Source organism: Scyliorhinus torazame, chromosome 5 (genome assembly GCF_047496885.1).
Source record: "Scyliorhinus torazame isolate Kashiwa2021f chromosome 5, sScyTor2.1, whole genome shotgun sequence".
In the NCBI taxonomy this organism is placed as follows: Eukaryota; Metazoa; Chordata; class Chondrichthyes; order Carcharhiniformes; family Scyliorhinidae; genus Scyliorhinus; species Scyliorhinus torazame.
The window spans coordinates 77,116,393-77,130,968 of NC_092711.1; the positions used below are offsets into that span (position 1 = coordinate 77,116,393).

Here is a 14,576-nt window from a genome sequence, read left to right on the forward strand (position 1 = left end):
AACAGTAATTGACAGAGAAGTTTATCTTTAACAATTAAACAGACTTCTTACAACTTTCCTCAGTTGAGCAGACAAAAGACATGAAGTAATAATCCCAAAATGTGGTAACATGTTAACAAAATGGTTCATCAAAACATTAGTTTTATCCCCTCAGCTCAATTTTTCTAATCTCTAATTAGCCAAAGTGTCAAACAATAATTGGTTAACTTAATGGTCTGCTGATTTATATTTGGCCTGACATCTACTCGTGTACAAAATGGCATTTTAACCTTTCATGACAATGACTCTGAAGTGAATTAACCTGAAAATAGTTGGGTTACGTTAAAACCATTGATTTGAAAACTACCAACACAGCGGAGTGAAGTGATTCGAGTTCTGTGACCAGGCTGCCGGTACAGATGGCAATGGGCGGCCATGTAGAGTTGACAAGAGACTCTGTGAAATATCAATTTAGTATTGAACTGAAAGTTCATAATTTTGTGAATGAGTTCTTGGTGATTCTTAAGAAAAAATCCTTCATGGGATGTGGGTGTCGCTGGCTCGGTCAGCATTTATTGTCCATCCCTAATTGCCCTTGAAAAGATGGTGGTGAGCTGCCTTCCTGAGCCGCTGCAGTCCAACCATGTTAGGAAGGGAATTCCAAGGTTTTGATCCAGCTGCAGTGAAGGAATGTCGATATAATTCCAAGTGGAGGTGGTGAGTGACTTGGAGGTGAACTTCCAGGTGGAGGCGTTCTTGAACCAAAGGAAAACATCACAGACGATGCTTTCAAAAAGGGACATCACAGCCCCAAAGATCAGTGACATGTCTGAAGGTATTTAAATGCCAGCCATTTATACGATTTGTTAACATCAGCAGGAGCAAACCAAATACTATCAGACTAACAATCCCAGGTGTGATTAACACCAGCGAAACTGATGAATCCAACCCCTGCAGTTACTTATGAATTCGCTGGTGTGTCAGCAGGTTAGATGGCTGAGTGAATCCCTTCCCACACACTGAGCAGGTGAACGGCCTTTCCCCAGTGTGAGTGCGTTGGTGTATCACTAGGTTAAAGGACTTGGTGAATCCCTTCCCACAGTCGGAACAGGTGAATGGCCTCTCCCCTGTGTGAGTTCGCTGGTGTATCAGCAGGTTCGATGGGTGAGTGTATTCCTTACCACACACAGAGCAGGTGAATGGTTTCTTCCCAGAGTGAACCCGTTGATGTGCAATGAGATTGGGTGAAGACCTGAACCTCTTTCCACAAGTGGTGCAGCTGAACGGCCTCTCCTCGCTGTGTGTTTGCTGGTGTTCCAGCAGATGGGAGGACCGAGTGAATCCCTTCCCACATACAGAGCAGCTGAATGGTCTCTCCCCAGTGTGAACGCGCTGGTGAGCAGTGAGGTTGGATGAAGACCTGAACCTCTTTCCACAGGAGGTGCAGCTGAACGGCCTCTCTTCGGTGTGGGTTTGTTGGTGTGACTGGAAGCAGGATAACTGAGTAAATCCCTTTCCACACACAGAGCAAGTAAATGGTTTCTCTCCAGTGTGAATGCGTCGGTGGTTTTCCAGCAAGGATGGATAATTGAATACTTTACCACAATCTTCACATTTCCATGGTTTCTCCATGGTACTCGTGTCCGTGTGTCTCTCCAGGTTGGAGATCAGTTGAAGCTTCGAAGACACACAGAACACGTGTACAGTTTCTCCCCACTGTGAATGGTGAAGTTTTTTCAGACTGCGTACCTGGTTAAAGCTCTTTCCACAGTCACTTCACAGGAACACTCACACCCGGGTGTTATGTGCGTCTCGCCGCTTTTCCAGTCACTGATGCTTGAAATCTTTTCCCAGAGACAGAACAGACAAACATTTCACCTTCCACGTTCAAATTTTGATGATGTTGAGGTTGTAATGGATTGAGTGATTCTGTGAGAGCTCGATGTGAAGTTTGTTTTGAGTTTTCTGTCGGCCAATCCTCCACTTCCAATATCCTGTAAAAAGAGTTTACAAAGGTCATCACTGTCAGTCCAGGATATAAATTCTGAACAGATAATTCTAGTTTATCTGGAACATCTTTTCCTCTCTTGTTCCCCCAAAGCTGTAAATCCCCGTCCCCCACACACTCCCTGGGCTGAAATCCAAACCCATCTCACCATCTGCACCATTTCTTTCCTCCACTCCGTTTTCTCCCTCCCTCGCCTCTGCCTGGGTTCAGTTCGCCAGGTCCTGTCTGCAGACTGATAATAAAATCAATGGGTCTTATTGGGGGTTTGGGGCCTCCAGCGGGTGTTCGTGAATCCTCCCCGCCCACCTGACAGGGTTTCCTTCCTTGCCAGAGATCAGAGTCCTCATTGATTTGAGTGCAAAGTGTGAGCACATATTTCTTGTCCCCCTCCCCTGTCCTGTGATGTGAACCATCCTCCAGTGTCTGAAGCAGGATGGTGCCCATTAACCTGGGCCTGTTCCCGGGAGGGAGGGAGAAACCCCGTAGCTGCAAGCCAGGGAGCTGACAATGATTGTGAAGGGTTTGTGGATCCACAAAGTGTTTCCAAATCCTCCCACCCACCGCCTGACGCTGACTTCGCTTCTCCAGGACAAACAAGCGCCGAAATCCATGTCCAGCAGCCACACTGCGCATGCTCCGCATCACAATGCCCTGGGTGTGATTGACGGCAGCTGCAGACCAATAGGAAGAGGGGGCGGCATTGGAGGACCTAGCGGGAGTGGCTGATCCTCCAACCAATTTGAGTGAATGAGGGGCGGGGCTGATCCCGATCTACCTCATTGACTGAGACTCTCGACAACGCGACAACGCAGAATCGCCGAGCAGAAACTTATAGCCAAGTTCCGCACACATGAGTGCGGCCTCAACCGGGACCTGGGATTCATGTCGCATTACATTCATCCCCCACCATCTGGCCTGCAAAATCCTACCAACTGTCCTGGCTTGACACAATTCACACCTCTTTAACCTGGGGTTACCCCATCTCTGGATCTGTAAAGATTTAATCACCTGCTAATGCTCGCATTCCAAGCATCGTTTGGCATCTTTGAATTTTTCTATATATGTGTTTCTGGAACAGACCTCTTCATTCACCTGAGGAAGGAGCAGCGCTCCGAAAGCTAGTGACATCGAGACAAACCTGTTGGACTTTAACCTGGTGTTGTAAGACTTCGTACTGAGACTCTGCATCATTTTGAGTTCTTTCCATTGGCCACGTAGGAGCGGGTTCCAAAACCTCATTTCCTGTCTGAGTGGTGTTAACCAATGGGAAGATTTGGTGGACCGGATGGACACTGGTCCTCCAGCCAATCAGACTGCAAACTTTGTGAATGTAGATTGAGCTTCACACAGATTAAAACGTCTTCCTGTGTCAAACCTCTAACACTTTCTTTCTACTTCTTTTCACTTCAATGGACTTTTTAAGATTCCATTGACTGTTCTACAGAACTGTTACAACAAGCAACAACAAACATTAACTCTGTTTCTCTCGCCACAGATGTGGCACAGTGGTTAGCACTGCTGCATCATAGCGCCAGCGACCTATAAGACCATAAGACATAGGAGGAGAATTAGGCCACTTGGCCCATCGAATCTGCTCCGCCATTCAATCATGGCTCATATTTCCTCATCCCCATTCTCCTGTCTTCTCCCCATAACCCCTGATCCCCTGACCTGGGTTCAATTCCAGCCTTAGGTGACTGTGTGGAGTTTGCACAGTCTGTGTGTTCCCACAGTCTGTGTGTTCCCTCTGGGTGCTCCAGTTTTCTCCACCGTCCAAAGATGTGCAGGTTAAGTGGATTGGCTATGCTAAATTGCCCCTCAGTATCCAAAAAAAGGTTAGTTGGGTTACGGGGACAGGGTGGAGGCATAGACTGAAGTAGGGTGCTCTTTCCAAGGGTCGGTGCAGGCTCGATGGCCCAAATGGCCTCCTTCTGCACTGTAAATTCTATAATTCTGTCGGATTTTCTCTCTCAGTTTGATCTGATGGGTTTGTCTGGTGCTATTTCCCTCATACTGTCCATGTGTTTGGGTATTTTAGGGAGCAGGTAGAACTTCCTTAGTTCTACCTGTTGTTTTTGGTTAATGTGTCTGGAGTCTTTGAGTTCTTCCAGTCCGTCTCCAATTCTTCTTCCTGTCTCGGGTGTATGGGTCTAGGTAGCTGTGTGTTGTGATTTGTGTTGTTTAGTTGTCTGTCTGTCTCCAGAAGGTATTGTCTCTCGATAATGACAGTGCTGCCACCCTTGTCTTCTGGTCGTATGAACATATTTCATTACTGTGACAGGGCAGAGACCTGTTTGAAAGATTCAAACATGGGAGTTCTGGGAAAGATGGGCAAGGATTTGGGAGGTGACAACATGTTCAAAGAGTTTGGAGAGGCGAGGGAGGCTGAAGATGGGGCAGTAATTTGTAAGGATGGCAGGGTCAAGGGTTTGTTTTATTGAGGAGGGGGTGATGATGGCAGATTTGAAGGACAGAGGGACAGCACCTGATGAGAGAGAAATGTTGACAATATCCATGGACACAGGGTAGTTGGCTGATCAGTAGCTCAGTGGGAATAGCGTCGATGGAGCAGGAGCTGGGTCTCATGGACAAGATGAGCTCTGAGAGGGCATGAGGGGAGATGGGAGAGAAACTAGAGAAAGATGTGGGTTCAGGGCTCGGGAAAGGATGACATTTAGAGATAGTTTGGTCCGGTGGGCTCGTGGAAGGGAGGGAAGCAGCAGAGGCGGCTGATCGGATTTACTCAATCTCAGTCACAAAGAAGCTCCACAAGCTCCTCACACTTCTTGTTGGAGGTGAGGATGGAAGAGACAGGGGAGAGCGAGAGTACTTCAAAAGGAAGTAACTTGTGTCAGATATTAAAACATTTCAGCACACTGCATATCTAACACAAATCTAATTTATTTGACTTTTACGCAGAATATTAGCTCCTGTAAATGGGCTGGTGTTTGTCATAAAGAGAAAGAGACCCAAATGAACACGGTTCAGTCCTGAATGTGAGTAACAGTAAAATCCAATCACTGTGGTTACTTGTGGCCTCGTTGGTGTCTCAGCAGGTGGTATGAAGTGGTGAATCCCTTTCCACACTGAGAGCAGGTAAACGGTCTTTCCCCAGTGTGAATTCGCTGATGGTTCTGAAGGGCAGATAACTGAGTGAATCCCTTCCTACACTTGAAACAGGCGAATGGCCTCTCCCCAGTGTGAATTCGCTGATGTACAGTGAGCCGAGATGAGTGTCTGAACCCCGTCCCACAGTTAGAGCACCTAAACGGTCTCTCGTCAGTGTGAACACGTTGATGGCACATCAGTTCCCCAGAACTTTTATAACACTTCTCGCAGTCTGGACACTGAAATGGTCTCTCATCAGTGTGAACTTGTTGGTGTCTCAGCAGGTTGGCTGAAATTGTAAATCCCTTCCCACACACTGAGCAGGTAAATGATCTCTCCCTGGAGTGAACTCGTTGATGTGTGGACAGAGCAGATGACTGAGTGAATCCCTTCCCACACTCTGAGCAGGTGAATGGTTTCTCCCCAGTGTGAAGTCGCTGGTGTCTCAGCAGGTTCGATGAATGAGCAAATCCCTTCCCACACTTGGAGCAGGTGAATGGTCTATCCCCAGTGTGACTGCGCCAATGAGTTTCCAGCTTGGATGGGGAAGTGAATCCTTTCCCACAGTCCCCACATTTCCACGGTTTCTCCTCAGTGTGACTACATTTGTGGCTTGTGAGGCCTGATGATCGACTGAATCCTCGTCCACACACACAACACGTGTACGGTTTCTCCCCACTGTGAATGATGCTTTTTCCTTCCATGTTCAAAATCCGCTTATATTCAGGATATGATAAATAGAGGACTCGGTCAGATCCTGATGTGATGCTTGGTTTGAGTTTCCGGACTTGAAAGCCTCACCTTCGAACACACGGTGAAACTGATTGGAAACAGAAAATAGGGAGTGAGAGAGAACCCACAAAAACACAAAAGCAGGTTGTGAAAATGAGCTGAATGAATCTGGTCACTTGTGGGGCCAGCACTGGAAACAAATGACCAGGAAAACTGCTGGGTTGTCATCAAAACCCAACTGGCCTCTTTGGGAGGAGAGAGAAAGAGCTGAAGAGGGATTTTGTATATCGACAAGACATAATAAGAGAGTAGTTGGCAAAACAAATTCGACCTTGAGCTTCATAAACAGTAATATTGATAAAGAAACTATGCTTCTGGTGGCACAGTGATTAGCATTGCTGCCTCACAGCGCCAGGGACACGGGTTCAATTCCGGCCATGGTGACTGTCTGTGTAGAGTATGCACTGTCTCCCCGTGTCTGCGTGGGTTTCCACCCGGTGCTCGGTTTCCTCCAACAATCCAAAGAAGAACAAGTTACTTGGATTGGCCTTGATAAATTGCCCCTTAATGTCCAGGGATGTGTAGGTTAGGTGGGGCTATGGGGTCACAGGGACAGGGTAGGGGTGTGGGCCTAGGCAGGGTGTCCTTTCAGAGAATCAGTGCAGACTCGATGGGCCGAATGGCCTCCTTCTGCTCTGTAGGATCAGCCACACATTGGGTGGATCTACGGGTTAGTATGGAGAGAGGGCAGCGTCCGTTATGGAGGTTGGATGTGGGACTATTCGCAGATGAGGAGGTCTGTGGGCGGGTGAGCAAGTCCATCCAGAACAATCTGGAAATAAATGATACAGGGGAAGTCTCGGCAGCAGCGGTGTGGGAAGCTCTGAAGACAGCGGTTAGAGGGGAATTAATTTTGATACGGGCCCGTAGAGAAAAGGTGGAAGGAGCAGGGAGGGATAGGTTGGTTAGGGAGATACTCCAGGTGGATAGGAGATATGCGGAAGCCCCGGACGGGGGGTTATTGAAGGAGCGGCAGAGGTTACAGATGAGGTTTGGGCTGTTATCTACAGGGAAAGCAGTGGAGCAACTGAGGAAGGCAAGGGGAGCGGTGTATGAGTTTGGGGAAAAGGCCAACAGAATGTTAGCGCACCAGCTGAGGAAAAGGGAGGCAGCCAGGGAGATAGGGAGAGTAAAGAACAGAGGTGGGAATGCGGCCCTGGACCCAGTGGGGGTGAATGAGGTGTTTAAGGACATTTATAGCAAGTTATACGAGTCGGAACCCCCGGCTGGGGTGGAGGGGATGAGGCAGTTCTTGGGCCAGTTGAGGTTCCCGAGGGTGGAGGAAGAACTGGTGGAAGGGCTGGGAGCCCCAATTGAAATTGAGGAAATAATGGAGGGGCTGGAGGTCATGCAGTTGGGCAAGGCCCCGGAGCCGGACGGCTACCCGGTGGAATTCTACAAGAAGTTCTCGGAGATATTGGGCCCACTGCTGGTGAGGGCATTTAATGAGGCAAGGGTCCTTCCTCCAACAATGTCGCAGGCCTCGATCTCATTGATTCTGAAACGGGAGAAGGACCCTGAGCAATGCGGGTCATACAGACCAATCACCCTATTGAATTGGATGCCAAACTGCTGGCTAAGATATTGGCCACAAGGATAGAGGACTGTGTCCCGGGGGTGGTAGGGGAAGACCAGACGGGATTTGGAAAGGGCTAGGAACTCACGGCTAATGTTAGAAGGCTCTTAAACGTTATCATGATGCCCTCAGAGGGAGAAGGCCTTTTGTCGGGTGGAGTGGAATTATTTGTGGGAGGAGTTCGGAAGGCTCGGGTTTGGTCAGGGCTTCATTGATGGGTACGGTTGCTGTATCAGGAACCAGTAGCAAGTGGGCTTACGAATCGGCTGATGTCGGGCTATTGTGACGGTTACAGAAAGCGGTGAAATGATGAAAGTGGCCACAGGTTCAGGCTGACTCGCTGATTGTCCAATAATAACAGTGAGAGTCTCAGTGGGACAATCAGACAATAATAGTGGAGATGGGGCCCAGAGGATAAACAGCAAAGGATTCACTCACTTTGAGAGGAACAAACATAGTGTCTGTTCCAATAATAAGAATCAGGCTGCAGTGTGTGAGTGAACACATCATTGGATCCAGTGTAGAATCATAGATTCCCTACAGTGCTGAAGGAGGCCATTTGGCCCATCGAGTCTGCACTGACCCTCTGAAAGAGCATCCTACCGTGACCAATCCCCCACCCTGTAACCCCACCCAGGGACAATTTAGCACAGCCAATCCACCTAACCTGCACATCTTTGGACTGTGGGAGGAAATCTACGCAGCCACAGGAAGAATGTGCAAACTCCACACAGACAGTGACCCAAGGTCAGAATCAAACCCAGGTACCTGGTGCTTGAGGCAACAGTGCTAACTACCGAGCCACCCCCATAACTCTGTCATGTTTAGACAATACCCTGCCTGTTATTCCAAATCTGATGTGTGTTACTCTGTTACTATTATTATTAGACAACAACCTATCTGATATTCCAATTTTGGTGTGTGTTACTCTGTTACTATTATTTATTAGACAACAACCTATCTGATATTCCAATTTTGGTGTGTGTTACTCTGTTACTGTTATCATCAGACAATAATAGGAGGGCAAGATGCAAGGTAGCAATGATATTTTGAAGTTTATGTGTTACAATGAGTGTCACTGGGAGGTGTGTGATAAAATAGGAATGGAAACATCATGACAAAGGGTGGCACGGTGGCAGTGCTTAGCACTGCTGCCTCACGGTGCTGAGGACCCAAGTTCAATCCTGGCCCTGGGTCACTGCCGTGTGGAGTTTGCACATTCTCCCCCTGTCTCCGTGGGTCTCACCCCCACAACCCAAAGATGTGCAGGCCAGGTGGATTGGCCACTCTTTTGAGGTCCACTAACAAAATAGAACAAAGGAAACAAACTTAGGGACAAAGCAAAAAGGGCCGCTCCAGTTAGGGGCACTGCCCGAACGTAACAAAGACCAGCAGAAACTTAAAAACGTCAAATGAGAGTGCATTTAAAGGGGTCAATAAAGCACCCCAAACCCTGCGGTGCCCACCGGGCATGGCAGGCTTTGATGGTGCCCATGGACACCGCATGCTCCCTTTCTAGGGCACCCAGCTGCGAATGTAGCCGCGGAAAAGGAGTAAATAGTCTGACCGGATGACCCCCTCGGTCGCCAGCTGCCTGGAACTACAAATGACGCGCTTCGCCAGGCCCAGAGCAGGTTCACAAGGAGGTAAGTGGCGCTGATTCACGAGGTCTTCGGCCCAAGTAGGACTCAGCAAAAACACAGTCCGTGCTGCAACCCTGGAATGACCACCCAATAGAATCCACCTCCTCCCTGCTGGTGTGTGGGGTCTTCAGTCCAGGAGGGGGCTCAGCAAACACACTGCCCACTCGATCCCTCTGCCCTGGAACAAGCACACTGGTTAGAATAAGGAGGATTTTGTCCTTGCTGAAGGCAGATGTTATCAGTTGGGAAGACTGGGCCGTGCACTCAACCCGGGAGAGGCCCAGCAAACAAGCAGTCCAAAGGGCTTTACTCCCATCTTGTTTTTGAAGTTACCTCCTTGTTGTTGTCCTTCTCTCCTCTCTGTCCTTCTCTCCCCTCTCCTTCCTCCAGGCAGCAACCAGCACTGGACACAGGCAGAAAACTGAGCAACAGCAGCAGCAATAGAGAGAGAGAGAGAGAGAGAGAGGGAGTGGGAGAGGGAGACAGCAGCAACAGCCACTCTCCACCACGGCAACAACCTCATAACACCAAAGTCTGCACTGGGAGTGCCAGCTTCAGATTGGCCATGCTAAATTGCCCCTTAATTGGAAACAAATAATTGGGTACCCTAAATTTATCATAAAAAATAATAATAATAATACTCACCTCTGTCACAATTTTGGTGTTTTCAAGTTCACAATCTCCTGCTGCAACCTTTGGCTGGAAAGATATCAGAAGCTTTGGAAGCAGCTGTAAAAGGAAATTACAATGGTCAGAAATGTTAGTCGAGGTTAGAAATTAAGATCAGACAAACATTTATCTTGGTTTGAATTTGCTGGGTGTAAATCCTCTCCTAACCGCCGGTAAAACGACTTTCCAAAATCCATCACTCTTTGAGTCCAGGATAGAAGTTCCAAACATTCTCTCCCCTAGTTGCCAGTCCCAGGATTATTTTTTTTTTAAAATTCAGAGTACCCAATTCATTTTTTCCAATTAAGGGACAGTTTAGCGTGGCCAATCCACCTACCCTGCACATCTTTGGGTTGTGGGGGTGAAACCCATGCAAACACGGGGAGAATGTGCAAACTCCACACGGGCAGTGACTCAGAGCCAGGATCGAACCTGGGACCTCGGTGCCGTGAGACAGCTGTGCTCATGTCCCAGGATTATTTAATGAGGGTTTTACTTGCTTTGGAGGCAGTTCAGTGAAGTTTCACTAGTCTGATTCCTGGGATGGGAGAGTTTGTTTTATGGAGCAAGATTGAGCCTGATTGGTCTGTACCCGATGGAGTTTAGAAGAATGAGAGGTGATCTTATTGAAAGATCTAAGATTCTGAGGGGTTTTGATGAAAGAATATTTTCCCACATGGGGATTCAAGAACTAAGGGGGACAGTTTAAAGATAAGAATTCTCCAATTTGACACTGAGATAAGGAGAAATGTCTTCCCTCAGAGGGTCATCAGTCTGTGGATTAAAAGCAAATTACTGCAGATGCTGGAATCTGAAACAAAAACAGAAAATACTGGACAATCTCAGCAGGTCTGACAGTATCTGTGGAGAGAAAAGGGAGCTAACGTTTTGAGTCTGGATAACTCTTTGTCAAAGCTGAGTTTGTGGAATTCTCTTTCCCAGAAAGCAGTGGCGCTGGGTCACTGAATATACTCAAAACTGAGTTTGTCTTTTTTTTATCTACTGGGGAGTCAAGTTTTGGGGGCAGACAGGAAAATGTAATTAATGGCACATTCGGATCAGCGTTTATTGAATGGCAGAGCAGTGTCAATTGGCCGAATGGCCTACTCCTGCTGCTAATTCTGATGTTCTTCTGTTCTTCCGATTGCCACACATGCCAGTAGCACCTCCCCGCGCTCGGGGGGGGGGGGGGGGGGGGGCTGTCAATCATCGAGACAATGATTTTCTCTTCTGGTCACCGGGATCCTGAAGCACCGTCTCTGTTACGTCATCAAGATGGCCCCTCAGCCGCGCCGCTAAACAAAGATGGCGGCCGTGGAACTGGGCCTGATACCGGATAAAAGCTCCGCAGCTGCAAACGCGGGATTTGCAGGGTCTTTTTCCGGGCTTGTGACAAGCAGAGGGTGTTTATGAAGCCTTCACTCCCTCCCCACCCCGACTCCCGGCTCCATTCCTCTTACCGCCCGAAACAGCCGCTCCCGCACTCGCAGACCTCCTCGCAAAGTGACACTGCGCATGCTCCAGATATAACCCAACATTGCATCTGCGCACTGGGCTCCGTGGAATGAATAGGGCACATTCACAGACGCGGGGAATGTTGGGTAATAGCCGCACCATTGAAACAGTTAATACAAAATAACTTGGTCACCAATTGCGAAAATAATCAAACAATTTATTGTCAATGGGTATTCTGCTATTCTCCATTTCTCAAATTGATCAAATGCTGCTCTCCTGTGGAACAATGCAGAACTTCAAGGTGTTTTTTCCCCAATGGGTCCTTCCTCTCTCCTCCCCAGAAGATGCAAACTCTTGCTGGGTTCAATTCCAGAATCAGTAATTCCTGCATCTTCTTCCCTCTTGCTCGTCATACTGAATGTTCAGTGTTTTCTAGAATGATCCAGCACAGATGGAAGTCACTCGGAACAAAGTGTGAGGTTGTCCATTTTGGAAGGACAAATATAAATGCGGAATACAGGGTTGATGGTAGGATTCTTGGCAATGTGGAGGAGCAGAGAGTTCTTGGGGTCTATGTTCATACATCTTTGAAAGTTGCCACTCAAGTGGATAGAGCTGTGAAGAAGGCCTATGGTGTGCTAGCGCTCATTAACAGGGGGATTGAATTTAAGAGCCGTGAGGTGATGATGCAGCTGCACAAAACCTTGGTACGGCAACATTTGGAGCACTGTGTACAGTTCTGGTCGCCTCATTTTAGGAAGGATGTGGAAGCTTTGGAAAAGGTGCAAAGGAGACTTACCAGGATGTTGCCTGGAATGGAGAGTAGGTCTTACGAGGAAAGGTTGAGGGTGCTAGGTCTTTTCTCATTGGAACGGAGAAGGATGAGGGGTGACTTGATAAGGGTTTATAAGATGATAAGGCGAATAGATAGAGTAGACAGTCAGAGAATTTTCCCCCGGGTGGAACAAACCATTACAAGGGGACATAAATTTAAGGTGAATTGTGGAAGATATCGGGGGGATGTCAGAGGTAGGTTCTTTACCCAGAGAGTAGTGGGGGCATGGAATGCACTGTCTGTGGAAGTAGTTGAGTCGGCAAAATTAGGGACCATCAAGCAGTTATTGGATAGGTACATGGATTACGGTCGAATGAAATTGTGTAGATTAATTTATTCTTAAGGGCAGCACGGTAGCATTGTGGATAGGACAATTGCTTCACAGCTCCAGGATCCCAGGTTCGATTCCGGCTTGGGTCACTGTCTGTGCGGAGTCTGCACATTCTCCCCGTGTGTGCGTGGGTTTCCTCCGGGTGCTCCGGTTTCCGCCCAGTCCAAAGATGTGCGTTGGATGGATTGGCCATGATAAATTGCCCTTAGTGTCCAAAATTGACCTTTGTGTTGGGTGGAGTTACTGGGTTATGGGGATAGGGTGGAGGTGTTGACCTTGGGTAGGGTGCTCTTTCCAAGAGCCGGTGCAGACTCGATGGGCCGAATGGCCTCCTTCTGCACTGTAAATTCTATGATAATCTATGATTAATCTAGGACAAAGGTTTGGCACAACATCGTGGGCCGAAGGGCCTGTTCTGTGCTGTATTTTTCTATGTTCTATCATATCTGTACTGACTTTGTGCAAGGGCTACCACACTTCCTGGTTAAATTCCATTTGCAACAGTTCTGCCTCCATATGACCAGCGCATCTGTATCATCCCGTGATTTAAGGCTTTCATCCTCGCTAGTTACTGCACCAACAATTTTCCATCTGCAAACTTATTGATCATACCTCCTACCTTCACGTATTTCAAATCCTTGATTTTATATATAATTACTATTGGTGGCTGAGGATGCACCAGGATATCCATCAGCACCTAAACCCGCGATTCCTTCCTGCGAGACATTCGAGAGCTTCGATAACTCTGGAGAAACAATGCTGAAAAAGTTGATGTTCTGGTCAAGGCTAATAACTGTGTGCTGCCTTGCCTGTCTCTGAATTTACTCCACTCCTGTTCATTATCCACTTATGTAATAAGCATTGATTGTAATGACTGGAAAGAGGTTGCTGCCAATCGGTCACTATCGTGACAATGTACGCATCAAACAGCATCATTAGGGCAGAATGGCAGCACAGTGGTTAGCACTGTTGCTTCACAGCACCAGGGTCCCGGGTTCGATTCCCGCTTGGGTCACTGCTTGTGCAGTCTGTACGATCTCCCCGAAAGACGTGCTTGTTGGGTGAATTGAACATTCACCTGAACAGGCGCCGGAGTGTGGCGAGTAGGGGATTTTCACAGTAACTTCATTGCAGTGTTAATGTATGCCTAATTATGACAATAAAGATTCTTATTATTATTTTATTGATTTTCTTGTAAAATATTGACCTGTTATATTTTCTTTGATAATTTACTTTCGTAATGGAGGTGTCACTGTGAAGAATGTGTCAGTTAGTAAGGATTGATCAGCATTTTCTAATTGGAGATGTTAATCAGAGGAATTGCAGAGTTTTTTTACCAGAACAATTCAGGACTGAAGTAAAATTCATAATTTTATTGTTCACCAGTTTCTTTGGGAGTTCTTAAATCGAAGGATAATATCACAGATGATGGCTTTTAAAAAGGGACCCTACCAACACAAAAACCAACATATATCTTGAAGATTAAACTCCAGCCAGTTAATGTTAGGAGGAAAGTAAATAATAATAATCTTTATTGTCACATAGAGGCTTACATTAACACTGCAATGAAGTTACTGTGAAATGCCCCTCATCACCACATTTTGGCGCCTGTTCGGGTACACTGAGGGAGAATTCATAATGTCCAAATTGCCTAACAGCACGTCTTTCGGGACTTGTGGGAGGAAACCGGAGCACCCGGAGGAAACCCACAGAGACACAGGGAGAACATGCAGACTCCGCACAGACAGTGACCTAAGCCGTGAATCGAACCTGGGACCCTGCCGCTGGGAAGCATTAGGGAGCATTAAGGTTCAGACAGGATAATACCTCTAGGAACGATATAGAAATATCAGAAATATTAAATCATTACTTTGCATCATTGTTTCCCAGGAAGATAGAACAGGTCAACAGGACATTGAATGATGAGGTGATTATTGATTACACTAATCAAACTCAAAGGGGATAAAACCCCTGATCCAAATGGATTACATCCACGCATTTTAAAAGATTTGCAGGGAGAGACATTACTGCTCATATTTAATAATTCATTAAAAAGGATCAGTTCTAAAAGACTGGCAGCTCAGTAATGTAATTCCTATATTTAAAATGGTGGACAGAACATGCCCAGGAAATTATGAAACAATTAGCTTCACATTGGTAAATAATCAAATCCTGAGTAA

The 14,576-nt window shown here is 47.1% G+C and overlaps 1 protein-coding gene across 9 annotated transcripts; it reads right to left on the minus strand.

Moving 5' to 3' along the window:
* On the minus strand, positions 1 to 11,289 carry LOC140421428 (uncharacterized). Of its 9 annotated transcripts, none has more exons than XR_011946759.1 (4): positions 11,236 to 11,284; positions 9,752 to 9,835; positions 9,031 to 9,284; positions 1 to 1,973 (listed from the first exon to the last, which is right to left on the minus strand). XR_011946759.1 is itself a non-coding variant. In XM_072506129.1 (4 exons), the coding sequence occupies exons 3-4, from the start codon at positions 5,797 to 5,799 to the stop codon at positions 1,781 to 1,783; spliced, it is 975 nt and encodes a 324-aa protein (XP_072362230.1). In that variant the 5' UTR covers positions 5,800 to 5,915; positions 9,752 to 9,835; positions 11,236 to 11,289; the 3' UTR covers positions 1 to 1,780. The 9 variants fall into 9 exon arrangements, 2 of the variants coding, with proteins under 2 accessions (XP_072362230.1, XP_072362228.1); XM_072506129.1 differs by lacking the exon at positions 9,031 to 9,284 and adding an exon at positions 5,018 to 5,915 and having other exon boundaries at positions 11,236 to 11,289; XR_011946761.1 differs by lacking the exon at positions 9,031 to 9,284.
* Positions 11,290 to 14,576: the final 3,287 nt, after the last annotated feature.

Coding starts and splice junctions, on each gene's coding strand:
- LOC140421428 (XM_072506129.1), bottom strand. CDS start 5,799: ATGGAAGGAAAAAGCATCATTCACAGTGGGGAGAAACCGTACACGTGT. Junction 1,974..5,017: donor AGACACCAACGAGGCCACAA/GTAACCACAGTG, acceptor CTCTTTTTACAG/GATATTGGAAGTGGAGGATT.